Genomic DNA, 26,803 nt, shown 5'->3' with positions numbered 1-26,803 from the left:
TCTGGCAGCAAAGAATTGGAAATTAAAGGGATACCCATTACTTGGGAAATGGCTAAACAAGTTGTGGTTTATGAATGTGAAGGAATACTATTATTCTGAAAGAAATCATGAGCAGATGAATTTCAGAAAAATTGTAAATGTAAAGACTTACATGAATTGCTGCAAAATGAAGTGGGCAGAACTAGGGAGAATAATGAAAAGAGTGCTATATGGAAAAAAAAATAATATAATACACCACCCATATAAAATGCAGAGAGAAGAAAGCAATTCAAAAAGAAGCACAGACAAGTGGGACAATATCAAAGAAGCTGGAAGTATAGAGATTTTTTCTACTTTGCTTTGGATACGAAAATGATCTTTACTTTGACATTAAAGTTGAGAAAAAAATTAAAAATATACTAATTAAACAAGTTTTCAAAACAAATAAATCAATGAACCAAGAAACATTTATTGGCCACTTTTGAATCAGGGAAATGTGCTATCACAGATAATACAAATCCTAAAATAGAACAGTTCTTGCCCACAAGGATATATATGTACATATATATATGTACATATATATATATACATATATATATATGTATTATACTTTTCTCAGTCCAGTATGTATTTCATATTCACATAAAAAGTATCTTCCCTGTAAACAGGGAAGGTCAGAACAAATTGTGATAAATGAATGTGCTAGAATATTAATTGTGCTATGACAAATGGTTAACATAACAGATTAGAAAAAGATACATGGAAGAAATTATATGAATTTATGTATAGTAAGGAAATCTAAGAAAACAATATATATCAGGGCAGCTAGGTGGCACAGTGGATGGAGCACCAGCCCTGGAGCCAGCAGGTTCTGAATTGAAATCTAGTCTCAGACACTTAACAATTACCTAGCTGTGTGACCCTGGGCAAGTCACTTAACCCCATCGCCTTAAATAAATTTTATATACATATATTATGATTTACAAAAACACGAGAGGCAACAATATTGAAATATCTCAAAAACTCTAGCCAAAGTTGCAACCTAATGTCAAGAATTCAAAAACACTGATGACGAAAAATTTCTCAACTAAGAGGTAATGGACTTGAGTTTCAAATTAAGTTCTATGTTTTTCATTTCATTCATCCAATTTTTCATTTGTTTTCTATGACTATACCGATTTTTATTACAATGGAGGGGTTCTATTTAACAGAGGGGAAAAAAGTGATAACTTTAAAAGAACCAACATCATTTTTGTAACTACATAGGAGAACAGATGAAAACACAAAAATAGGTCAATTATGCTATTATGAAATACTGTTTTAAACTATAATAGAAATTCAGTTTTCAAAGTAACTATTTCTTTGGCTCTACTTCCTCCATTTCAATACATATGTTGCTAAACAAAAGTGGGAAGTAGGTTACTGTATTAATTTATACTATACAACCTCAAACAGATTGTTGTAGCAAGGCAATCACTTTACTCCTGCCTCTCAATAACATGATCATCAAAGGCTATTTTTCAAATCTCTCAAGACTTCCAAAGTACTTTCTTTCCATCACACTTTCTAGTCCTTCCTTCTCCAATTTCGTCAAAGATCAATTCTAGTAACTCCTAAGTTCTCTATTCTATTTAGCTCCTTCTATGACCCCTGATGACATTAAGATTCTGAGTAGACACCTGTATTAACCCTAAGAATGCTACTGAATATATCCTTGTATAGTCCCTTTGAGTGTTCATTCCAACTGACCTTTTCATGTTTCTATTCATACCTTTTCTAAGAATGTCAAAAGGTTCTTTTCAGGGTTTATTTGAAAAGCCATCCATTCCATTAAATGTTTGTGAGTGGCCAGGAGTAGCAAATTTTTCTTTTGCCTTTTGGAATACTGAATTCTATGCTTTCCTCTTGTTGATAAGTTGCCATGTCTTGAGTTAACCTAGTTAGGGGTTACATTTTGTTTGCTTTTTTTGGGGGGGGGGAACTTCAGTCTCTTTTTGGCTGTTTGCATTATTTTTCCTTAATCTGAGAGAGATGGGGTTTTGGCTCAAACATATTTCTATTTTTGCTTTGTTCTATGGTTCTAATTAATCTGAGTTACTAATTATTATTTCTTCAAGTGATACTGAGACTCAATTTTTTGGTCATGGCTTTCAGGTGGTAGATACTACAACTATTAAATCATTTCTCCTTGACTTGGTTTCCAATTTAGTTCTTTTTAAAGGGAGATAATTAAAGTCTTCTATATTTTTTTCAGTCTTTTGACTTAAAAATACATATTAGTGTCTCATGGAATCAATTTCTATTTCATGAAATCTAATTTGCTGACAGTATGTATCACATTGTTAGATTCTGGTTTCAAATATATCCTGCCATTCACTTCTGTTTTATGATTGAGGTCATTCCATTCACACATTCATAGTTATGATTACTGTGTATTTTCCTTTACCTGACTTTTATTTTAACCCTATTCCTCCTCAAAAGGTTTGGATTTGAACCACTGCCTCCTTTTCTTTTCTCCCCTTCTCCTCCTATTTCACTACTGTACCCTCTGTGAATCAATTCTGATAAGTGAGATTTAAGCATTACTGTCTGTCTTATCCAACCCCCATGTTCCCTATATTGGAAAAAAGCATTCTAAAAGGTTCTGCATGCTTTTTCATGTGAGAATATTTCCCTCATTTTCCCTCTCCTTTCCCTCTTCTCCCAGTACATCTCTTCATTTTTCTGAGATCATTCCAACATTTATCAACTCATATCCATGCCCTTCTAACTGTCCTAATTAGTGATAAAGTTTTTAGAAGCAAAAATTAAGAAAAATCAAAATGATAATGTTCTATAATTGACTTTTATTTTGTCACTACCATTTTGTATAACTACCTAAGTCATATTTCATTTATTTCTAAATTAATTTTAGAAGTTCAATTTTCCTATTGATCACTGCTCTATTCTTCTGTCATGGTAATTCATTGTCTTCAAAGATGCAGGTGGATGCCAGGGAGTCCATTCTGTTAACTCTGTAATACTGGCTGTCCATCAAGAAAGTCTGCTGGTATCACTGACAATAACTAGATATGCAGTTGGACACCACCAGTGAGTTTTTCATAGTGCCAAGAGAGAAGGAGAACTCACTGCTAGTCCTGACTTTGAAACTTCCAGCCAATCATATTTTCCCCACATCTATGATAAGAAAGGTTTTCTCCATCTGTGATGCTCATCTTTTACCTTTACTATAAAAACCAACAGTGAGCTCTCAGAGTTTTAGCTGAGACCCTGTTTATTGGCAAATTCATGCTTTGCTAATAAACTGATTGTGCTCGAAGTTTTGTGCCTCGGTTTACCTTAATTTGAATCAGCAACCACCAAGGAATTGAGAGAGGAATGCTGATCTTCTGAATAACCTGAGCAGTCAGATGGGGTGGGTAGATGGTGAAATTTCTTCAGAGGGCTAAAGAGTCAGAAATCTGACTCTCTTCCCTGGATCCCAAGGCAAAACCCCTAAACTGTTGGGGAAACTGTAATTGTTTGTCTTGAGGTACAGTATCTGTTTGGTATGACTGATTGGCAGAAAATTTTCCTTAGGGATGAGACCCTTGAAGAACCTTTTCTCTCCAAAGAGTTCTCCCATGCCATTCATACCCCTTGAAAGAAACCATGAAAGGCTATTGGGCAATTTTTCTTCTTCTAGGAAGACCTACAGTTCAAGTTAAGAGCAATATGTCCTATTCAAGAAATGTTTGGAAAAGCCTGGAAACAGAGAAACATTCCAATTGAAAAGGGGCTAACTAAACACCAGAGTAAAATTAACCAAAGATGCAAAAGGGTGGCAAAGTGGATAGAGCTGGGCCTAGTATCAAGAAGACTCGTCCTTCATGAGATCAAATTATGAATTCAAGTTGTGTACTAGCTGTGTGCCCATGGGCAAGTCACTTAACCCTGTTTATCAGTTTTCTCATCTTTACATAAAATGAGCGAAGGAAGGAAATGGCAAATTGCTCTAGTATTTTTGCCAAGAAAAGCCCAAATGGGTTCATGAAGAATTGAACACCAATGAAAAATGACATTGAATTTGAAAACTGAACCGTGATTTCTATTAACTGAATTAGGAACTTTGCATTAAGTGCTTCTGTGAGTCTTTGGTAATGTGTGCCTTAAGTGCACAAACCAGAAGGGTAGTGTTTTCAAACATTTCTCAGCTAGCAGGAACCTAACACTCAAATTTCTAGTGAGGAATAAAGAGGAAGACTTTGTCATTAAGCATTTCTATGTCTGGCTGGTGACATTACTTATGTAAAACAAACTTTTCCTAGGAAAAAGAATGAACTTTTCTAAGTAATTTTCTAACTCTTCAAAAAGTCTTTTTTGACTTCCATGAACTGATGCAAAGTGAAGTGAAAAGAACCTTGTAGATAGTAATACTGTACAATCAATTGTAAATGATGTTGCTATTCTCAACAATTCAATTTAAGAACTTATGAAAAATATCCACTTCTAGAAAAAAAACTAAGAGAATCTGGATATATAGATCAAAGAATATATATTTAAACTTTATTTTAATAGATGCTGGTATATGGTAAACACTATGTCTTGGTGTTTGTGAATGTTCCAGCCCAAATGAACAAATGCAGTGCTGCACACCAGATCTCTGAAAGCTGCACACGCCTTTTCTGCTCCACTGTTGTCAACTGTGTGGTGGCTCAGTTTTTCCTCCAAGTTGGCAAAAAACTGTTCCCACTCAGAGACAATCTAGTCTCTTGACAATAACTCTTCTAATATTCATTTTGCCTTGAGGCCACTGCTTTGGTTGAATGTGAATATTTAGCTTAGAGAGAATGAGTCTGTGATCAGTCTAGCACTCTGTACCATATATTGACTTTGTCACTCTCACATCCTGTCTGTCTCTTCTTCTTATACTCACATAGTCTAATAGATGCCAATATTTGTTACCAGGGTGCATCCAGGAAGTTTTATTGAGCTTAGGTAAATGATGAGGTGAGCTCAAGTGTTCAATAAAAGATGTGACTATTGCTGTTGCTGTTTCCAACTCCATTACTCCCAAGGACTCCCTGTCGTGTCTGGTAATCTGAGCCTACTCTAGCATTAAAAGTCACCCAGAATTATAGGCTTGTCCTCTTTTGGTACACTGATGATTAGGGTCTCCACAAAATTTTTCTTTAACTTCTTCAGTGTTCATCATGAGCACATAGGCAAGGCATTTTCCTGAAGTGGCAATCTCATTGTCATGAGCTTGTCATTCACTCCTTTTGGTAGGCATTCAATAACATAGACTAGAGTAATTTTGATTACAAAACCTATCCCAGCTTCATGGTGTTACTCTTCACTGTGGTTACTCCAGAAAAAGGTGTATGTATCCAGCTCTGACTTCATTAAACTGGCTTTCATTTGCCAGCCTTGTTTCCATCAGGGCTGCTATATGGATACCAATACCTGCTGAATTCTCTAACAATAAGAACTGTACATATTTCAAGTCTATTTGATCTTGTGTTGTTTATGAGTGTGCTCACATTGCATGCATCAATGGTGAGTGGAATCTTCTTTGAAGATGTTTTTGTGGCTTTTTTAGTGTCTCAAACACAATGTGGGATCCCCACCTTTTCAAGCCACTTCTTCACATGAGGAAGTGAGCAGTGAGGAAATGACCCTATGGCCTGGGTCACCTGAGTGCAGGGTTAAGACTACAACTCCCAGCATATCTGCACCTGCTGTTTCATCACTTCCCTGTTGCCACAGGACTTTGAGGAATGATTAAGAGTGATGACTGAAAGTCTACAGAGCTGTTGTGCTGACTTCATTACTTTTTGTTTGTGATACCTGGATGGTCTTCAAAGCATCATATCAGGAAAACTGAATCACTTTCATTTAAATTGTCACCTGGCAGGAGAAGACATCAGACACTAAGATTTTTTCTTGAGCTAAACTGCCAAAGATTCCAACCTTACTACACAGAGTGAATTATGATGGGCTGGACACGATGTTAGAATGCCACATGAATGCTAGCCAAAAAGACTATTTTACGGAGAACTCACACAGGGCATGTGCTCACAAGGGGATGAGAAGAAATGATACTAAGACACCTGGAATTTCTCATGAAAGAACTTTAGAACTGATTGTTCAGCATGGGAGACAGTGGCACAGGATCAGTGAGGGTGCTGCACTCTATGAGGAAGGCAGAATTGAAGCAGCTCAAGGGAAACGTGACATCCGTAAGTTTAGAGAACCTACCCTAGGTGTTCACATGGACTACTTGTGTCCAACCTGTGGTTGGTTGGTCAGCTTGGTTGGTCTCATCAGCCACAGTTGGACATACTGTAATTTGTCTCAAACATAGTGATGTCATTTTGGTCTTCTTTGATAATAAAGGACAAGAAAAAACAAAGCACTATGTATGTGTTAACTGTAAATTTTAGAACACAATATAAGAAATATTTTTAAGAAGTAAAGGCAATTGTATTAGAGAATTTCATTCTTTTCATCTGGATACTATGAAAATCATTAATTCATTAAAAGCTAGTATTATAAGTATTTAATTGGGCATATTTAAAAGGGAAGAATAATTATTTTGTGGGAAAAGAAAACAGTACAAAGAAGATCTTATAAAATTTCCTTTATAAACTCTGCTTCAGCAAGGATATAAAAATTTACCAGTCCTGTGAAAGAACTTATGAAATTCTAAAATTTTCTTTCATTTCTTATTGAAGATGGGGAGGGGGAAGATTTATAAACTAACTTGCTAGTATAAAGTTACTCCATAACTATTTATCACTTATGAAACTTATGAAGCTATTATCTAATAATAAATAGCATGCATTGGAGTTACATTATTGCACCAACTTAGTAGCAACAAACTGTAAGATTAAAAGATTTTCTTTTGCTCTATGAGTAAATATGTTCATCTCGAACTTAAAATAGCCAGCACTCTTTTAAGGTTCTTTAATCAAGTAAAATTTGCATGTAGTAAAATTGTGAGTTCCAAATTTTTCTCTCCCCTCCCCCCAAAAGCAAGTAATCTGATATAGTCTGTACACAATCATGTTAAACATATTCCATATTAAGTCATGTTGTGAAAGAAGAATTAGAACAAAAAGGGAAAATCATGAGAAAGAAAATACAAAAAAAATAATAATTTTTAATTGAAAATAGTATGCTTTGGTCTCATCAGACTTCCTAAGTCCTTTGTCTGGATGCAGTTGGCATTTACCTTCACAAATTTTTTAGAAATGTCTTTGATTATTGTATTGCTGAGAAGAGCTAAGTCTATCATTAAGTGATCATCAACTCAATGTTGCTATTAAAGGGTATAATATTCTCCTGGTTCTATTTGCTCCACTCTGAATCAGTTCAGGTAAATTGTTCCAGTTTTTTCTAAAATCTGCCTGCTCATCATTTCTTGTAGCACAACAGTATTCTATTACATTCATATGCTGCAACTTGTTCAGTCATTCCCCAATGAGGGGATGATGGGCATCCTCTTGATTCTGGTGAATTTGTTATTTCTCACTGCTTGTAATATTTTCTTCTTGACCTGACCTGGGAACTCTGGAATTTGGCAATAATATTCCACTGATTTTTTTCATTTTGCAAACTCAGGTGATCAGTGAAATGCTTTAATTTCTATTTTATCCTTTGCATCAAAAGTATCTAGGGAGTTTTCCTTATGAATTTCTTGGAATATGATGTCTAAACTTTTTTTTTGGTCATGGCTTTCTGTTAATCCAATAATTCTTAAATTATCTCTCTTTGATCTATTTTGCATGTGTTCCTTTTCCAATGAGATATTTAGTATTTTCTTCTATTTTTTCATTTTTTGACTTTGATTTATAGGTTTTTTGATATTTTATGTCAATATCTTCCACTTTCCCAATTCTGGTTTTTAAGGAGTTCTTTTCTTCAGTATTTTTTGTGCCTCTTTTCAATAAATTGCTCTCTTTTCATAATTTTTTTATATCACTCATTTCTTTTTTCCAATTTCTCTTCTCTTTTAACTCTTCCATGAATTGTTGTTGAACTTGGTTTGAATTAGTATTTTTCTTTGAGGCTTTAGTTACAGCTGTTTTACTGTTACTGAACTCTGAGTTTTCTTGGTCTTCCCTGCCACCACAGTAGCATTTTATTGCTACATTCTTTGTTTTTGTTTATTTTCCCAAACAATTTCTTGACTTTAAACTTCATGTTGGGTTCTATTCACCTCGGAGTCAGGAGACACTATTTCAAGCTTTAGACATTTACATGTGACTATTTTCAGGGCTACATCTAGTAGTCTGCCTGTTTCTGGTGTTGCCAGGGTAGTATAATACAGAGATAGGTCATGGTTCTCCTGGTCTTTATTTAGGAAGGATCCCTCCTCTCCTGAAGAGCATTATGCTTCTCTGCCGTAAAACTGAGACTAAGTGCCCTGTGTTGTCCTGCTGCAAACCTCTTGGCCCTGAAACTATATATGGACAACAGAGTTGTCAATCAATGTCAGCTGCACCAAGTTCCAGCAAGGGGACCCCTGTAATCTCTCTCTGATTGGTTGTCCAATCCCCTTAATCATCTCCAAAAGCTACTCTGGATATGTGTATGCTACAGACAGGCCCCTCCTCTTCCAGCATTTCAGAACTCTATTTGCTGACCTCCTAAATTTTCTTAGATTAGAAAAATCTCCTCCTGGTCTTTTGATGGGTAATGTTACCCCATAATTTAATTTACGAAGTTCAGCTGGGTTACTGTCTCTAATATAACATTGTGCTTGTACCTCACCTCCCCCCTCCAGAATAACTTATTTTCTACAAACATTAAAACACAGAACATATAAATAAATGAATCCTCAAATTAGTAAATTACTACTAATAAATGATATTTACTGTTTACTAAATGTTGTAAAAAGGCTTTATAGTAAAGATACATTAATATACTCGAGGGAACTTCAAACTACAATCATTATGGAAAGCAACCTGAAATTATAGAAGAGACTTTAAACATTTCTGTCTTTTGACTCGGACATATATCCCAAGGCACTCAATGACAAAAAGGTCCCTTATTATTCTAAAATAATTCTAGCAGCCCTTCTGATAGTAGTTGAATACTAAATGACTAAATGAGTTGTAGTACATGATATATTCTGCTTTAAGAAATGACAACCATGATGAATTTGAACAAGCATAGAATGATGGCAAATGAAGTGAGCAAAACTTGCAAAATAACTTACAATGATTTTAATAATTCAAAATTACTATGAAATTATAATGATTGAATTTGGTCCCCAAAGAGATGCAAGAAAATTTTGCTCCTTTTATTTTTTTTTTGGCAAGGCAATGGGGTTAAGTGACTTGCTCAAGGTCACACAGCTAGGTAATTATTAAGTGTCTGAGACTAGATTTAAACTCCGGTCCTCTTGACTGCAGGGCTGGTGCTCTATCCACCCCGTTCCTTCCTTCTTTACAAAGATGAAGAACTACACAAATGTGGAACATTATAGATGCCAAACTTTTTTGATGTGTTAGCTAGTTTTGCTAAATTGTGTACGTGGTCTTTTAAAAATTCTTTATTTCAAAAGATAGCCCTCTAGGTTGGGGTTAGACACATTCAGACTAAGAATATATAGCTGGACTTGTGATTTCATTGATACAGTCATATCCCAGATAAGTAAAACTCCTACAAACATTTATCAGTATTTTCCTTTGCAACTTTTAAACTCAAAGAGGTGTCAAAAACACTGAGAAGTTAAAGGAATGCACAGTCATACAAATACATTAGAATTAAGAAACTGAACTTCCTAATTTCTAGAACACCTATTTATGATACTAAGCTGCAAATAAAGATAGAAATAACATATCTTTAAAAATATTGCTTAAAAAAAAGCTTTACATGCCATCATTTTAGCTTATCACTGTACTCATTTTAAAATGAAGAAATTAAAGTTCATAAAATATTAAAAGGGATTCGTTCATTACTACACAGCTAGCAAATGGGATCTGAAACCAAAACTGTTCCAAATGTAAATGACCTTCTTCTTGCCCCAACTAGATTTAAACTGAAGATATTGTATCTCCATTTCTTTGTCTTTCCCCAACACTGAACACAATATTCTATTACGCAACAAAATAATACAGCCTGCCTGCTAGACAATATACAACTTAAGGACCTTTAAGAAAAATACTAACACAATACATGCAATGGAAATCAATGGCCAAGGAAAGGGATCAGAGTTAAAAATCACTCAAACAGTCAGTCATCTGACTCTGGCTGAGCAAAGTAAATTTTGGTGATGGTGTCTTCTCAATGGATCTGGTCTGCTTTTATTATATGCATGGCATCATTTTTGCTTCAACAAACACATATATTAGGATAGTCTTATTTCCTGAACTATTAAAATCAGCTATACATTTCATAACATGTAATATGCTATAGAAAGTTGTCAGTGAGGAACCCTCCTCTTTCCTTTAATAGTTTGAGAACTGGTTCTGTGCATGTGAATCTGAGATAGGAGAAATACAGCCTTAGAATCCTGTCTTGGATACTTTCTGGAAATTAAGTTTCTTCATTTATAAGAAGAGGAAATTATCTTCAAAATTTTTGTTAAATGTTAAAATGTTAAAAATTGCTAACAAACACTCAGAGAAATACAAAGTAATAAACTGGTAAAGCATAGCAGGGTATAGGGTGTATCCAAAAATAAGCATAATAATTTACTTCTTTGAATGAAGAAAACTACAATTTTTTCTCTTATACTTTGACCCAATGATTCTAATATTGAGCTTATGCAAGAAAAGTCTTAACTACACAAAAATTATCCCAAGAAGCATTATTTGTAATAGTAAACAAGCTAGAATCAAACAAAATGCCCAATAAATAAGAAATTATTGACATGACTAATGAAATACTATCTAACCAAAGAAAAACAAATGATGAATTCCCAACAATACAGTAATATTTGCATAAAGTGAGATTCAGGTAGAAAACAGCAGAATCAAAAGAATATAACTCTTTGCTGCAACGATATAAATGACAACTTTAAATGACAAAATTTAAATTATACTTGCTGGTCCTAACTTTGAAAAGCTAAAATTTGCAGTTTTCTTTTTCCTTAAAACAAATATTATCCTTTATTTCAACTACAACCACATTTTCATCCTGTTTTGTTCAAACCTTTTCAAGGACTTTTTACTTGACTGAAGGATTAGCTTTGATTTTTTTTTTTTTGGAATGGAATACAAACTATATCGTTCTCCCTCTCTCCAGCAGAATATAAAAACTTTCTGAGGTCAGGGACCATTTTCACCCCCCCCCCCATATATAAAGTGGTACCTGACACATACAATGTTTGATACAATAAATGGCCGTTGAATTAACTGAAATCATATGTGGTGGACACAATAATTATCAATAAAAAAAATCCAGGTTAAGTTGCTTTGTGAATCTTAGAGAGCTAATTGTAGCTAATATTGATTACCATTTTAGCAATGATGCTCTCAAATGTGTAAAATCATAACATTTTAGAGAGAGAAATGATAAAGTAAATATTTGGGTTTGCTTTTTGATGCCTCATCCATTTTCTCCATTTGATTATTTTCTATCACTCTTTCAGATATGTGGATAACTAATCCTTGAATACCATCAACCCGTTCTGCTTCTTACATGTATTTTCCATGCTTATTTGGTCAAAACTAGCCACTATTCCTTACTTCCTGAAATATGGTAGCTATAATGTTATTTACATACCATATTTGTTTCATTGGTAATCCTCCCAATTTTAATCTACAAATGGACTGGGGATTACCAAATTTAATAGAAGTTATTATACATTCACCATCTTGCCTTTCTCCCATTACTTACCAGTTTTGTTGAGATTCATTTTTACATCATTCTAACAATAATAGAAATAATTATATAGTGCTTTAAGGTTTGCAAATAGAGTTTACCTCATTTTGTTTCCTTTTGTTCTTAAATCAACTTTGTAAGGTAGGTGTATCACCTGCATTTTATAAATTGGGAAAGAGGCTGAGAACATCACTCTCTAATATTTTAAAAATGAATTTGCATTACAAACATGTATTAATCTTTCTATCACATCTTTGGCAAGGAGATCATATGTTTATTCTTAGAGGTTATTTCAAGCTGACCTCCTCAATGCACAGTTTTACATCAATTAAACTTCTTTTAGGAATGGTGATAATTTCCACTACTTATTAGAAAAATGCAAAATAAAGCATCTCTGAGATACTACCTCATGTGACCAGAAAGGACAATGATTATTGTTGGTAGGGATGTGGGAAATCTGGACACTAATACATTGTTGGTGGAGAGTTTCTGGAGAGCAATTTGGAATTATGCCCAAAGGGCAGCAAAAATGTGCATACCCTCTGATCCAGCAATACCACTACTAGGTCTATACACCAAAGAGATTATGAAAAAGGGTAAAAACATCACCTGTACAAAAATATTCATAGCAGCTCTGTTTGTGGTAGCAAAGAATTGAAAATTAAGTGAATGCCCTTCAGGTGGCATAACAAACTTGGGTATGTGTGTGTCATGGAACACTATTGTTCCATTAGAAACCAGGAAGGATGGGAATTCAGGGAAGCCTGGAAGGATCTGCATGAACTGATGATGACTGAGATGAGCAGAGCCAGAAGAACACTATACACCTTAACAGCAACATGGGGGTGATGATCAACCTTAATGGACTCGCTCATTCCATCAGTGCAACAATCAGGTACAATTTTGGGCTATTTGCAAAGGAGAATACCATCTGTATTCAGAGAAAGAATCATGGAGTCTGAACAAAGACCAAAGTCTATTACTTTTAATTAAAAAAAATCCTATTATGTAATTTTGCTATCTCTTATACTTTATTTTTCTTCCCTTAAGGATATGATTTCTCGGGGCAGCTAGGTGGCGCAGTGAATAGAGCACCAGCCCTGGAATCAGGAGTTCAAATCCGGCCTCAGATACTTAATAATTATCTAGCAGTGTGGCCTTGGACAAGCCACTTAACCCCACTGCCTTGCAAAAAAAAAAAAACCTAAAAAAAAAGGATACGATTTCTCTCTCATCACATTTAACTTGGATCAATGTATACCTTGGAAACAATATAAAGACTAACAGAGGGGCAGCTAGGTGGCGCAGTGGATAGAGTACTGGCCCTGGAGTCAGGAGTACCTGAGTTCAAATCCAGCCTCAGACATTTAATAAATACCTAGCTGTGTGGCCTTAGGCATGCCACTTAACCCCATTGCCTTGCAAAAACCTTAAAAAAAAAAAAAAAGACTAACAGACTGCCTTCTATGGGGGTGGGAAGCAAGATTAGGGAAAAAAATTGTAAAACTTAAAAATAAATAAAATCTTTCTTTAAAAAAAGAAATGGTGATAACTTCAATCAATTATATATTTTTCAGTCAACAGTTTACTGGAAATTTTGTGACTATTCAATTTTATCTTCTCTAATTTACTGATTTTAATTCTTTGCTAACTTATGTTCTTATATCTAGTTACTTCTCCCTTCTTAACAGAGTACTCACAATATACAATTATGAGGATTATGTTAAGTCTTTGAACTTGAATATTCTTACATATTGAATCATCATTTTCCACCATATTAGCCAATGCCTACTTTGCTGACGAAATCACCAAATTCAACAGCCTGAACTTAAGCTAGTTATTTTAAGTATTAACACTCTAGTAATATAAAAAATCAAATTTATATATAATTTGAGAAATAAAATAAACCTGACAGATAAAGGCAAGAAGGAAAACATGAAAGGTAACATTTATTTAACCTGAAAACCTTTTTATAAAAAAAAGATTATGCTATAGGAATATAGGTAGAATATGATATTGCAGTATAAACCAAAAAAGCTAAGTTATCTATATATTTCTCTCTCTCTGTTTGTGTATGTATGTATATATATATATATATATATATATATGACTTACTATTTATATACATATGTGATTATATATAGTACATGACTTACAATGGAAATTGTAGGAGGCTACAAATTTGTAGTTGAACTATTTTCAGTATGGAAATAAAGCAAAGAAATTACAAAATAGTCAACAAATTTCAAAAATTATGTGAGCTGGTTCTTTTAAAACAAGGCATTAAAATGCTGATTCATATTCTTCATGGGGGTTTTCTGATAGTTTGTGTAAAAAATCATTTTTACTACTTTTAGGGACAATAGATAGGAAAAAAAGTTAGTATGTATATTCCTTAAAATTCAACACAAAGAGGCAGGATTGATGAATTGGGACAAAGTGGAAACCATATTTTAGACTAAACTCTTAAGATAGAAGTACAGAACGCAGAAGTAAGATACAACCATATTTCATGTCAGTTCAAATGAGAAAAGAGAAGCATTAAAAAACAAAAACCTCTTGACTATAATTTTGAAATAGTAGGCTAAATTAAAGAATCTCACAGGTCATTTAGCACCCCCTATCTAAGAGAAGGAGACCTTCTGACAAGTAATTGGTCTTTTCCAAATAAACTTTCTATATGTAGTCTAATCATGAACTAGTTAGAAAAAATATCTCTGTGAAGTCCACAAGGGTTATCATGAGACTGGGATAGTGCTAAAATTCAAATAAAATTATCTAAGGCATTCACTTGATCTACCACTAATAAGAAAAAAGAAATCAATTATCAAAAACATTAAGCAATATGTACAAGGGAAGGAGGGCAGGACTGTTATGTTGGGACAATCAGAAAAAGCTTCATCTATGAGGTGGTGGCTGAGCTGTCATGAAAAGTGAAGATTTCTATGAGGCAGACGATGGGCAGCTATTACTGAGGAGAAATAGCCAGTTTGATTGTAACCATAGAATTTGGAAAGGGTAATAAAGTATAACAAGAATGAAAGGATAGGTTGGAGCCAAATTGTGAAGCCTAATAGAATTCATGTTTCATAACAGAGACAACAGAAATGAATTTATTCTAGGAAAATCTTTCTTTTAATGAATCCATATTGGATTTTAGTGATCTCAAGTTTCATATCCAAATGATCACAGAAAAACTCCAATTACTTCTAAATTTCTGCCAAGAATCACTGGTCTATATGGTGTAAAAGTCACCATTGCTTTCTTTCTTCTTTTTGAAATATAGGACATTTGCTTTTCTACAAGTCTTGAGATGTCTTTCATTTTCCACTACCTTTCAAAGATTAATGACAGGATCTAAATTTATATCTCCCAGGTATTTCACTATCCTAAGATATAGTTAACAAGACCTTCCCCCCAAAAAAGTGAAGTTTAACTGCAAGGAATTTCATGCTTAATATTTTTCTATCACAGTTATATAAAGCAAAGTTATTGTTTTAATGGAAAAGAATTTAATTTTTTCATGTTTCATGAAAAACTAAACTTGAAGATCTGGATCAGGATCCAAAAGGCAAAGACTAACTGTATTTCTTTTCTTTAATGGGCAACCAACATTATTAAATTTAGATCAACAACATTCGGAATCATTGAGTTCTAATTTTTGAGATTTAAACTATACCTTATCTTCAGAAGGACAGAGATATAAATACTGGAATGTGGCTGTTATATTTTTAGAGAATCTTGGCCCAAAAACATCCTTGTCTGTTCCAAACTGATGACGAGACTGCCGCACAATTGAGTCAATTACATATAGTCCTGGAACCTTATATTCTGGTTTACACTGCAAACATAAAAAGACAGTAATTATTACAAGAAAAACAGTTTATAAAATGTAGTTTTATATATATATATATATATATATATATATATATATATATATATATATATATATATATATTTTGGTGATTACTATTGCAAGATTACTGAACCAGGCATCAGGAGACTTTTATTAGTCTATACTTTACCACTTATTAACTGTATGATTTTGGACAAGTCACTTAATTTCACCTAATACAAACACAAACTTTAGTAAAAAAAAAAAAAAGCCAAATTAAAAATAAACCAATACAAACTATTGGCCTTTCTGTGTATTGTCAACAAAACCCAGCAGGAAAAAAATCTCAAAATAATTACAGAAATATGTAAAACACCTTAAGTTCACCTACCAAGATGCAGAATTTATATAAATAAAAATTAATATGAATATAAAAGACTATTCATGGTTTGGCTATTCTATATCAAATACCAAAAATTACTTCACAAAGTTAGGAATGAAATTCATTTGGAGGGCAAGAATCTCAAAGTAAGTAAAAGATAAAAAGTCAGGGAGTAGGGGAGGGAGGAAGAGAAGGTGAGCTAGTAGTATCACATTTAAAACTACAAAGTCATAATCAACAACTATTTGATACTGGTTAAAAAATAAACGTTGATCAGCAAAACATATTAGGTACCTAAGACCAAGAAGCAACTGAATAGCACTAGAAAGTGTCTGGGAGAAATTATGTGCCTGGAAATGGATATATGATCTAGCTATAAAAGGTCATACTATTAACACATTAAAAGGGAAAGAGATATCCTCAAAAAGAATAGAGAGAAAAAGATCTTGACCAAAGAATAATCATAGGAAATGAAACAGACAATTTTGATTACATCAAAATTGGAAAGCTTTTGTAAATAAAAATAATGAAGTTTGAATTATAAGATGAATAACTCAGAAAAACACCTTTGCAATAACCACAAGTACTGAGCCTTTATTCATCTCTAATGGGATATTTGTTCTAACACTATACCAATAACAGAAATTATGCCTATCAAAATGTTTTGGTATGATGGCATCTGCCTAACTTTTCAAACTTAAAATTCTTCTCAATATTCCCATTTAGCAAATATTTACTATTTGCAGGATACTATACTGGTACAAAACTAATCATATAATTCCTCCAGGGTCATAGGTCAAACACGATGGGATAAAATTTTCTAAAATACCATTTTTGAAATGTGTAACTTTATTCAAGATCCTCCAGTATTTTTCTGTTGTGTAGCGTATGTTATATGTGTTTGGTCTGGTCTTCAATACCTAGCAACTGACCTAGCTATTCTAATTGGATTTAGAATCTGAGGAACTCCGTCACTTTTTCCTTCTTTGGATTTCAATTTACTCCACTATAAAATGACAAGAGCAAGGGCAGTTAGGTGGTGCTGTGGATAGAGCACTGACCCTGGAATCAGGGGGACCTGAATTCAAATCTGGTCTCAGACACTTAATAATTGCTAGCTCTCCAACCCTGGGCAAGTCATTTAACCCTTAAATAAAAATAAAATAAAAAGACAACATGGGGCTATATGAACTTTTATTTCCTTTCTGGTTTTAAATCAGAGGTTTTTAACTTGAGAATACACAAAATTCTCTTTTTATTTTTTTATAATTATTTCACTATAATCTGCTTCCTTTGTAATCTTATTTTTTAAATGTCTATACATTTAATAATTGTTTTGAGGAGCCCACAGGTTTAGCTAAATAACTGAAGGAGTCCTTAAGACAAAAAAAGTTAAGAACCTTTGCTATGAGATTATAGGTCACATAGATGGTGCTAACCAACACTGCTAGCAGCAGTTCAAGTGAATCACCAGTCCAGATCCTATCCCTATTGGGGTAGTGGGAGCATACAATTGATTAATCAACAGACATTTACTAAGCACCTACTATGTTGTTGTTGTTGTTGTTGTTGTTATTGTAGCCAGGAACTATGTGGCTGGGTAATACAAAAACAAAAGTCAAATTATCCCTACTCTTAAGAAGTTCATACTGAAACTCTGAAGAGAGTGTAGAACTGAAGAAAGTGTAAGAGAGAAACATAGATAAATAAAAGGTGAGAGAGATATGAAGGTGTAGGGAAAAGCAGAACAAAGAAATGTACCACTTATAGTTATAATTTTCTTACAGAAAATCTACGAAGAACAACCTGAAAGAAAAACTGATTCTCTGTAAAAATGAACCACAGAGAACAATTTACAAAGTGACCACAATGACATAAAAGAAAACAATACAGAAAGTCTTTAGAATTCTGGTCACATTGATTTCAGAAGATTAACAAGGAAGCATATTCTCTCACTAGCAAGAGAAGCAGTAGGCTATAAGATTCTGTAATTTTCATATATCATCAATATTTATTTTGCATATTTGTTACAAGGAAGGGCTTCAGTGGAGGAAAGAAGGTCATAGTAAAGTGAAAATGATGTCTACAAAAAAAGTCAGATTTTTTTTTAAAAAAATAAAAGATAAGCATGTACAATTATAACAAGGGGCAGCTGGGTGGCACAGTGGACAGAGAACTTGGCCCTGGAGTCAGGAAGACCTGAGTTCAAATTCAGCCTCAGACACTTAATAATTACCTAGCTGTGTGATCTTGGGCAAGTCACTTAACTCCCTTGCCTTGCAAAAAAAAGGGGGGGAGTAGAAACTTGAAGAGCACAATAAAATTTATCTTATTTTATACCTACTACAAAGAAAAAGTAATAGAGACATGAAACACAGTTGGACTGACACATTTTTGGATTGACAGGAAATATTAAAATATTTTCCCTAAAAAAACCATTTCCCTATGTTAAAAATAAGGTAAAACTGAATTTAGCTAAATGTGCAATGTAAGCATTTCAGTCACTTTTATAATCAATTCATATTTTTATGACTACAAAATAAAATGCATTATTTTGAAGATATTTAAAACAACTGTAATTCATAGACTGAGAGTCACTAAACTTATCAATTAAAGACAGAAAACACTGATTTGACAATATTTTGTAACTTTTAAGATTTCATTAACCTTTTTCTTGGACTTTGAAAAAATTACTCAAATTCTCACAGTATATAAATTTTTAATAGTACAAAATTGCAGAGAAAGTACATTTAAATTAGTAATACAAAACAAAAATAACATTGAAACTAAAAACCCAAAGAGAAATGTCAGTTACCTTCTTGATGAACTTTTCTACAATCTGGACTACATGCTTGTAAAGCTGAAGGGGGGAAAAAAGTCATTAGTCCAATTTAAAAACATTGGTTTTCTTTTTTACAAATAAATGGTTTTCATACCAAAAATGTAATTACAGCTTAAAAAAATTAATTTTTAATACAAATGGCTATATTTTTATATTTTAGTCAATAAAATTTAAATGAAGTCATATTAACTACCATTAATGACCTTTATAAACTCTATGTAGCATATTAAACAAACAATCCTGAACTAAAAGCAAAATTAAATTTTACTCCCACTACTCAAGTTTTAAAATCTAAAATAATCGTTTTAATGACATAAAATATATTTATCTTACCTTAATGGCTTTAATGGCAGCTTTAGTAATGAGAATCATCTTAGCCCGAGAAATGGGAGGCTTCATATCCATGAGTGAAAAGAGCTAAATATAAGATAACAAAATGTTCAAAACAATTTCTGAAAATGTCAAGAACTTAAGCATTAACATGATACTTCTCTGAAATTACTTTGTTCCAAGTGATTTTATACCAAAACCAAAGGTCAATAGTTTGCTTCTTTGTAAAGTGCTCCCTGAATCTTTTGACCAGAACAGAAAATAAAGTAATAGCTTACTTATTTAATAAGTATTTGAAGATGACAAAGTACAAACTTGAAACAGAAGCATAGCTTATTACAATAACAAATTTCATTCATCCATCCTGGAGCCCTCCCTCTAAACACAGATCGGATGGAGATATGATTCCTCTTCATTCCTACCTTCTCCAGCAAACTGGCCTCACTATCAATCACTTCTTCCCCACCTCCAGGTTCAATCTCTAACTATGAACCCCTTCCCTTCAGGATTCAAATATGCACAGTTCTCCCCTTTCTTGAGACTAGCATTTCCTCAAGATAAACTCTTAAGGACCATAGAACATTACCATCTGACTAGCAGAAGAAACAATCCATATGTAATAGAGAAAGTGAACATCCTACTTTTCTATTTGTATTCCCAGTACTCTGCAGTCTTCTTTCATTCATTCATTCATTCCTCATTTTCCCTTATCCCACACATTCATTCAGTTGCCAAGTTTGATCATTTCTACCTCCACAAACATCTCTCCCATAGATTCACAAAGCTATCACACCTAGAGAGCCTCTGGCTGGACTATTAATAGTCTTGTCAGCTTACATTCTCTCTACTTAGCCACTAAAATGATTTTCCTAAAGTAGAAGTCATTTTCCCTACTGAATATTCCACCAACTCCCTGTTACCTCCAGAGTCAAAATACAAACTCCTCTGTTGGGCACTTAAGGCTATTCACAATCTACATCCAACCTTTCTTTTTTGGCTTTATTCTATATTATTCTTCCCACTTGAGGTTCTCTGTAGTTCAGTCAAATAACTTCCTTTCACAAAAATCAGTGCACCTGTGCTTTTGCCCAAGTAATCTCTCATGCCTAGAAAGAACTACTTCACCTCTGCCTCCTAGAATAATTTCAGTTCAACTGTCACCCTCTATAAGAGGTCTTCCTTCAGGGCGGCTAGGTGGCACAGTGGATAGAGCACCAGCCCTGGAGTCAGGAGTACCTGGGTTCAAATCTGGTCTCAGACACTTAATAATTACCTAGCCGTGTGGCCTTGGGCAAGCCCCATTGCCTTGCAAAAAAAAAAAAAAAAAACCAACTTAAAAAAAGGTCTTTCTTAATAAAAATTGTCTTATGCATTTATTTTGAATGTGTGTTTGTGTGGAAGAAGAGGGAGACAGAAAGCTTTCTTCCTAGAGAAAATAAGCTTCTCAAAGGCAAGTGAAAATTTTATTTTTGACTCTATATTCTCACCTAGCATAATCGGTACTTTAACAGATAGAATTGCTTGAAGGATATTTTCATTCTTGTTTTGCAAGGCAATTGGGTTAAGTGACTTGCCCAAGGCCACACAGCTAGGTAATTATTGTCTGAGGCCGGATTTGAACCCAGGTACTCCTGACTCCAGGGTCGGTGCTCTATCCACTGCGCCACCTAGCCACCCTGATATTTTCATTCTTCAAAAAGCAAAGAATCAATAGAAAATTCAGTCCTGCAAAAATATATGTATATCTCTATCTATATACACTCATTAAAAGGAATTGGCTGCTAGAGTGAAAAAGATGAGCTTCATTGAGAGAAGAGAACATTCCACCCTAGAAGCTGTGATACTGAAGAATGCTGGGCATAATCTGATATGTACCTTAATCTCACAGAAAGCAGATTTCTAAAGGTTCTGAGTTAAGATAGGTAGAATTCACAGAATATAAATTTACAAACCCCCAAGAATGAAATTCTGAAGACAGTAAGGAAATAGTGAGGAAGAAATAAGGGTTTATCTGAACATGTGCCAACCACTTATTAACCCTCTACCCCCTCCCCCACCAACATCCCTGCATTTATTTATCACTAGCTTAGGGGAGTACCTGGGATTGGCTATTTAGATCTTGGGAGTCATCTTCACAGAGGTGAGAATCAATCCCATGACGTAGGAGAAAACTGTCCTCGGCTCCCACCTCCTGATCTCATCATATCCCCCTCAATACCATTCCATTCACTGATTTCCATTCCAACTCTGTCCCTTCCTCATTTTCTTTCGTTCCTTCCCTCCTTTCCTTCCCCTCTGCTAAGAACCTTGCCTCTTTCTCGAAATAAGAAAATAAATACCATTCATATGAGTTTCTTCTTCTCCTATTGTTCAATCATGTCCCCTTTAAAGCCTTCTTGGAAAAGATAGATACTGGAGTGGTTTGCCATTTCATTCTCCAGTTCATTTTAACAGAGGAGGCAACTTGCCCAGGATCACATGGCTAGTAGCTATCTGAGGTCAGATTTGGACTCAGTTCCACTGTATCATCTTGATACCCCCTTAAAACTCCTGGTCATCTTCCACTAATTTCTCCTTTCCCCTAAGGAGATAGATCCTATTGCTTCTCAAAGTCAAGCTCTTACATGTGCATGGGAACTCATTGATAGGGAAAGATCAAAGATTTTAACTTTAGGGGCATTGTCATCTCCAACTAATAGATTATATTCCCAAGCACCCCAAACCCCATTCACCTCTACTCTACTGGGTCCTTCCCTACTTACTTCAAACATGCCCAAAGCTTCCCTAGCCTTAAAATATTTTCTCTACACCTAAACATTTCCTTAAGCTCTCCTCCTATATATTGCTTTTCTAAGCCAAACTCTTTTTAAAAATCAGTCTACAGGGCAGCTAGGTGGTGCAGTGGATAAAGCACCGGCCCTGGAGTCAGGAGTACCTGGGTTCAAATCCGGTCTCAGACACTTAATAATTACCTAGCTGTGTGGCCTTGGGCAAGTCATTTAACCACATTTGCCTTGCAAAAACCTAAAAAAAAAAAATCAGTCTACTTATGCCTCCACTTCAATTCTTCTCACTCCTTGTTCCTTTGCTCAGCTTTTTTGATTTCCAATGGAAAAAGTCATCACGACTGAAAAATATAAATGATCTTCTTATTCTTCCTCCTTGACCTCTTTTTTTCAGGCTCTTCACTGATCATCTCTACTATGCATCCTAAATGTTGCCTGTTCCTTAGAGTTTTTTGTCTTAGGACCTCTTCTTTTCACCCACAGGTAAGAAAAGTCCAGCATGTGGGAAAGCTGGTGAGATCATTTGGTCTGGTGCTGCCATGGCAACTGCAGGTGGGACTCAAAATTCAATCAGTCTGGGAGTTTCTTAGGGGAAGATTCATTAAATGTTCAATCAAATAAAACAGGCAAATTTTTAAGTTGATAATTTGTATGTTACTTGAATGATGTTAAAAATTATCCACATGGCCCTTACCAAAAAAGATTTCCTCATCTGCTCTAATCGCTCCCATAAACTCACTATTATCTATGGCTTTATTATCACCTCTATGAAGATGACTCCCAAAATCTATATACTTGGTCCTAGTTTCTCCCCTAAACTTCAGCCCTGTGTCATAAGCTGCCTATTGATTATTTTATGCAAGACACTCTGGAGTCATAAAACTAAATATATGCAAAACTTCTCCTTCCAATTTTACTGTTTCTTATGATGGATACCACTATCCTTCCAACCTCCCATATTTGAAACTTCAGTGTTTTATTTTCAACTCTTCACTTGCTCCACCACCCACACCCAAACAGTTGCAAAATCTTGGCCTTTCTACCCCCACTTCTCTAGTGTACCAGGTTTTTTTCCCCTTGAACAATTACAAAAGATGAATTGGTTTCCCTACTTCAAGTGCTTCCTCACTTTAATCCTTTTTACACAATGTTGTCAAAGTGAAAATAAAACCAAGTCACTGCTCTAACTTATTAAATGCTAGTGGTTTCCTATTATCTTTAAAACACAAACTCCTGTTTGACTTCTGTAGTCCTACACAACCTGGTTGTTTCAAACCATATTTTTATCCTCAAAGAGATTTAACTTGCCCTCTTGTACACTCCAAAATCGTCAAATGGTTTTCCAGTCCCCATATATAACACTCCATCTCCCATCTACTTGCTTTACTTCTGACCATCCCCTATGTCTGGATGGACTTCCTTCCTTTGCCTCCACCTCATTGATTCCTTTTCTTTTAAAACTGGACTTTTAGCATCATTTTCTGCATGAAGTCTTTTCTTATCCCTCCAACTGCTAGTGTCCTCCCTTTTAAACTACATTTTCTTTAACTTTATATTATAATTGTATTTGTTTACTATATATGTGTGTGTGTGTTGTATTTCTCATTATAACATGAGTAGGCACTATTTTATTCATTGTACTTGCACTTTGGCAGCTAAGTGGTGTAATAGAGCACTGGGCTAGGAATCAGGTGAGCCCATCTTGAATGATGCATCATATCTCAGTCACTTACTAGTTGTGTGACCTTAGGAAAGTCACATAACCCTGTGTAACCTTAAATCTTCATCTGTAAAATGAATTGGAGACAGAAACTCTTTGAGCAAACAACTCTAGTATCTTTGCCAAGAAAACCTCAAATGGAGTCCCAAAGAATCTTATCTGACTGAAACATCTGAATTTTTATCTCCTAAATCTAGCACAACATACTTGTTGATCGATCAATAAAAGTAGGGAACTTGCAACCAAATTCAAATTTAGCAGAAAAAGATGGAAGTGTCAATAATAGACGAGCTTATCTCAGACTGGTATGGTATAGAATAGTAAAAATAAATAGTAAAAAAAAAATAAAGTTCAGAATGAACTGAAGCTATCAAGGGAAGAAGATAAAAATAGGGACAGAGGAGTGGGGTAGGGAAGCGGTTCTGATCTATGTAATAGAAAAGAGGATAGGGTCACTGCAATGATAAAGAGAGAACAAGAGAGAAGGCAGAGTTGTTTAGTTCTTATTTTAGCCTGTTTTTTTTCTGCTAAGGAAAACTATGTGGACTGGCACTGGAAATTTTCAACAAAAATGGCTACCTGTGGGGCGGCTAGGTGGCGCAGTGGATAGAGCACTGGCCCTGGAGTCAGGAGTACCTGATTTCAAATCTGACCTCAGACATTTAATAATTACCTAGCTGTGTGGTCTTGGACAAGCTACTTAACCCCACTGCCTTGCCCCCCACCCCGCAAAAGGCTACCTGGGAGCTGATACCCCTAAGATTTGTAAAAGACTATCTAGCTGAATTTGTTGAATTTAAGTCACTAGCTTAAATTAGTTAAGGTCAGGCACTAAAAAACTGGCAGATGTGATCAAGTCATATGAAGATGAAGAGAAGGGTAAATATCTAGCTTTGTTTTATTTTTTTTTTTAGGGCAAAAAGTACAATCTCCAAGCTGTAAGCCAGTGAACTTTATCAGTGCCTAGAAAAATTCTAGGATGAATCATAAAATAGGCAAGCAACACCCCCCCAAAAAAGTAGTGATTATAAAACGCCAGAAAATCATCAATAACAGATCTTGCCAGGCTAATCTTATTTCCTTTTCTGACAAAGCTGATTTACAAACTAATTGATTAAAGAAATGCAGCAGATACAGCTGACCTAAACTGTAGCACAGGATGATGTTTTTTAAAAAACTTTTTTTTATTTATTTAAGGCAATGGGGTTGAGTTACTTGCCCAAGGTCATACAGTTAGGCAAATATTAAGTGTCCGAGGCCAGATTTGACCTCAGGTCCTCCTGACTCCAGGGCCCATGCTCTATCCACTGCGCCACCTAGCTGCCCCTATGATAGGGTTTTTTTATACTGTTCTTAAAGAGAAGGGGGGGGGGATCCAATATCTAAAATGGAACTAGCTCTGAAGTCATATGACTTGGGTTCAAAACTCACTTATGCTGAAACTCTATGTGACCTCAAGTCACTTAAACTTAAGGCCCTCCTTACTCATTTGTAAAATGAGGATGTTGGATGAGATGGCCATTGAGGTCCCTTCCACCTCTGATTCATGATTCTCAGAGGGTGAAAGGGTTGAAGATCCAGAATGTTTTGAATAGCTGAACTCAGAGTATAAATTAATGGTTCAATATCCACTTGGCAAAAGGAGTCCAGTATAATGTCTCAGGAATCCGTTTGGTTTAGTACCATAAGAAATTTTCAACAATTACTTAAAGGGGAAAATATCATGCCCATCAAATTTTAGAGATGGCTCAAAATTGGAAGGGATAAATGAACAAAGGAGATGAGTCAGAATCCAAAAAAATCTTGAAAGCTAGAATTCCTAACAATTATAAACTGTCCAAAACTGAACTGGCTGCTCCCTGAGGTAATCTTCAAGTAATCTGTCTAGATGACCACTTTTTCACATGTTAAAGTAAATGTATCTTCAGGTATGGATTGGAATGGATAAATCTCCTAAAATCTTAAATTCTGTTATTTCACAAGTCTGTTATTTTTAGATCAACATTCTAGCAAGGACAAGAACAGGAAGCAGTACTCCAAAACCAGATTGTAGTTTCTCTTAATCTAGATCAGGGGTGGGGAATCCTTTTTCTGCCAAGGATCATTTGGATATTTATAACATAATGCTTGTGGGCTATATTTGATCACATATTTAATTAACGCATCCCTAAAAAGGACCTAGATTTATTGAATTTTGAGTTCCATCTGGGTATGCCCTGACAACACCAAAGCAATATGGCTCCTGGGTCAAAGGATCCTTACCCCTGACCAAGATGAAGTAGATGATTGTCCGTTTAATAATTTCTTGTGAAAAAGGATCCAACTAAGCAATAGTGAGATTTTCCAGAGTATTTAAGTATTTGTCAATCAATACTACTTGATCCATAAGGTAAGGTAAAATGAGTTTAATCATAAATAAAAACCATGTAACATTTCCTCTGAAATTGTCAAATATATGCAATACAATTTTCAAATTAAATGTATGTGCAACTTTATAGAAACTATATTGCATGAATTGTTAGTTTAACTTGCCAGCTGTATAATATAATTTCTAAGTTATAAATATCTACTATAGGTTATTTGACCTAATAAGAAAAATGAAAAGCAATATTAGGAAGCAGTGCAGTGGGTTCTCCTATTCAAACTTCTCCAAAGAAACCTAGGAAAATGCATTGGATTGAATTCTAATGGGGAAATCAAGAAAGTCATAAGCAAGTCATCTGTCCAGCCCCACTCAGCACAGGAAAACAGACACAGTCCAAGAATACTGGGAAAGGAATCTGATCCCATATAGTCTTGACTGGGTCACTACAATGGTATGAATTAGAAGCCTGGTCATGCCTTTTCACTCCAGGATGGTGTTTCTAGGTAGGAAGGCCAAGCCATATGTAAGAAGAGAGGTATTTAAGAATCTAGCATCAGCAGTGGTGTTGCTCAGATTCCAAAACCAGAGTAAGGCTTCATTTCCAATATCTAGCTAAGTCTGCTGGGGAATAACCAGGGCAGGAATCGCACAGGCCAAAGAGTAGCCAAAACAAACAACTTTCCACCTGGGTTTGAATGCAAAAGTAGTCCATTCTTGTTCAGATTCAAATCCAGGTCATGAATTTGC

The 26,803-nt window shown here is 34.7% G+C and overlaps 1 protein-coding gene across 7 annotated transcripts in view; it reads right to left on the bottom strand.

Moving 5' to 3' along the window:
- The window catches only part of LOC141506865 (SR-related and CTD-associated factor 4), a 109,571-nt gene that overhangs the window by 62,496 nt on the left and 20,272 nt on the right, over window positions 1-26,803 (bottom strand). For all 7 annotated transcript variants that reach the window (XM_074214014.1, XM_074214017.1, XM_074214012.1 and 4 more), the window contains exons 2-4: window positions 19,189-19,272; window positions 18,829-18,873; window positions 15,476-15,637 (exon numbers count right to left, since the gene is read on the bottom strand). In XM_074214014.1, coding sequence (XP_074070115.1) covers window positions 15,476-15,637; window positions 18,829-18,873; window positions 19,189-19,272 — 291 coding nt within the window. The remainder of the gene's footprint in view (window positions 1-15,475; window positions 15,638-18,828; window positions 18,874-19,188; window positions 19,273-26,803) is intronic.

This window comes from Macrotis lagotis, chromosome 1, assembly GCF_037893015.1.
Source record: "Macrotis lagotis isolate mMagLag1 chromosome 1, bilby.v1.9.chrom.fasta, whole genome shotgun sequence".
In the NCBI taxonomy this organism is placed as follows: Eukaryota; Metazoa; Chordata; class Mammalia; order Peramelemorphia; family Peramelidae; genus Macrotis; species Macrotis lagotis.
This window is presented reverse-complemented; position numbering and strand designations above follow the sequence as displayed.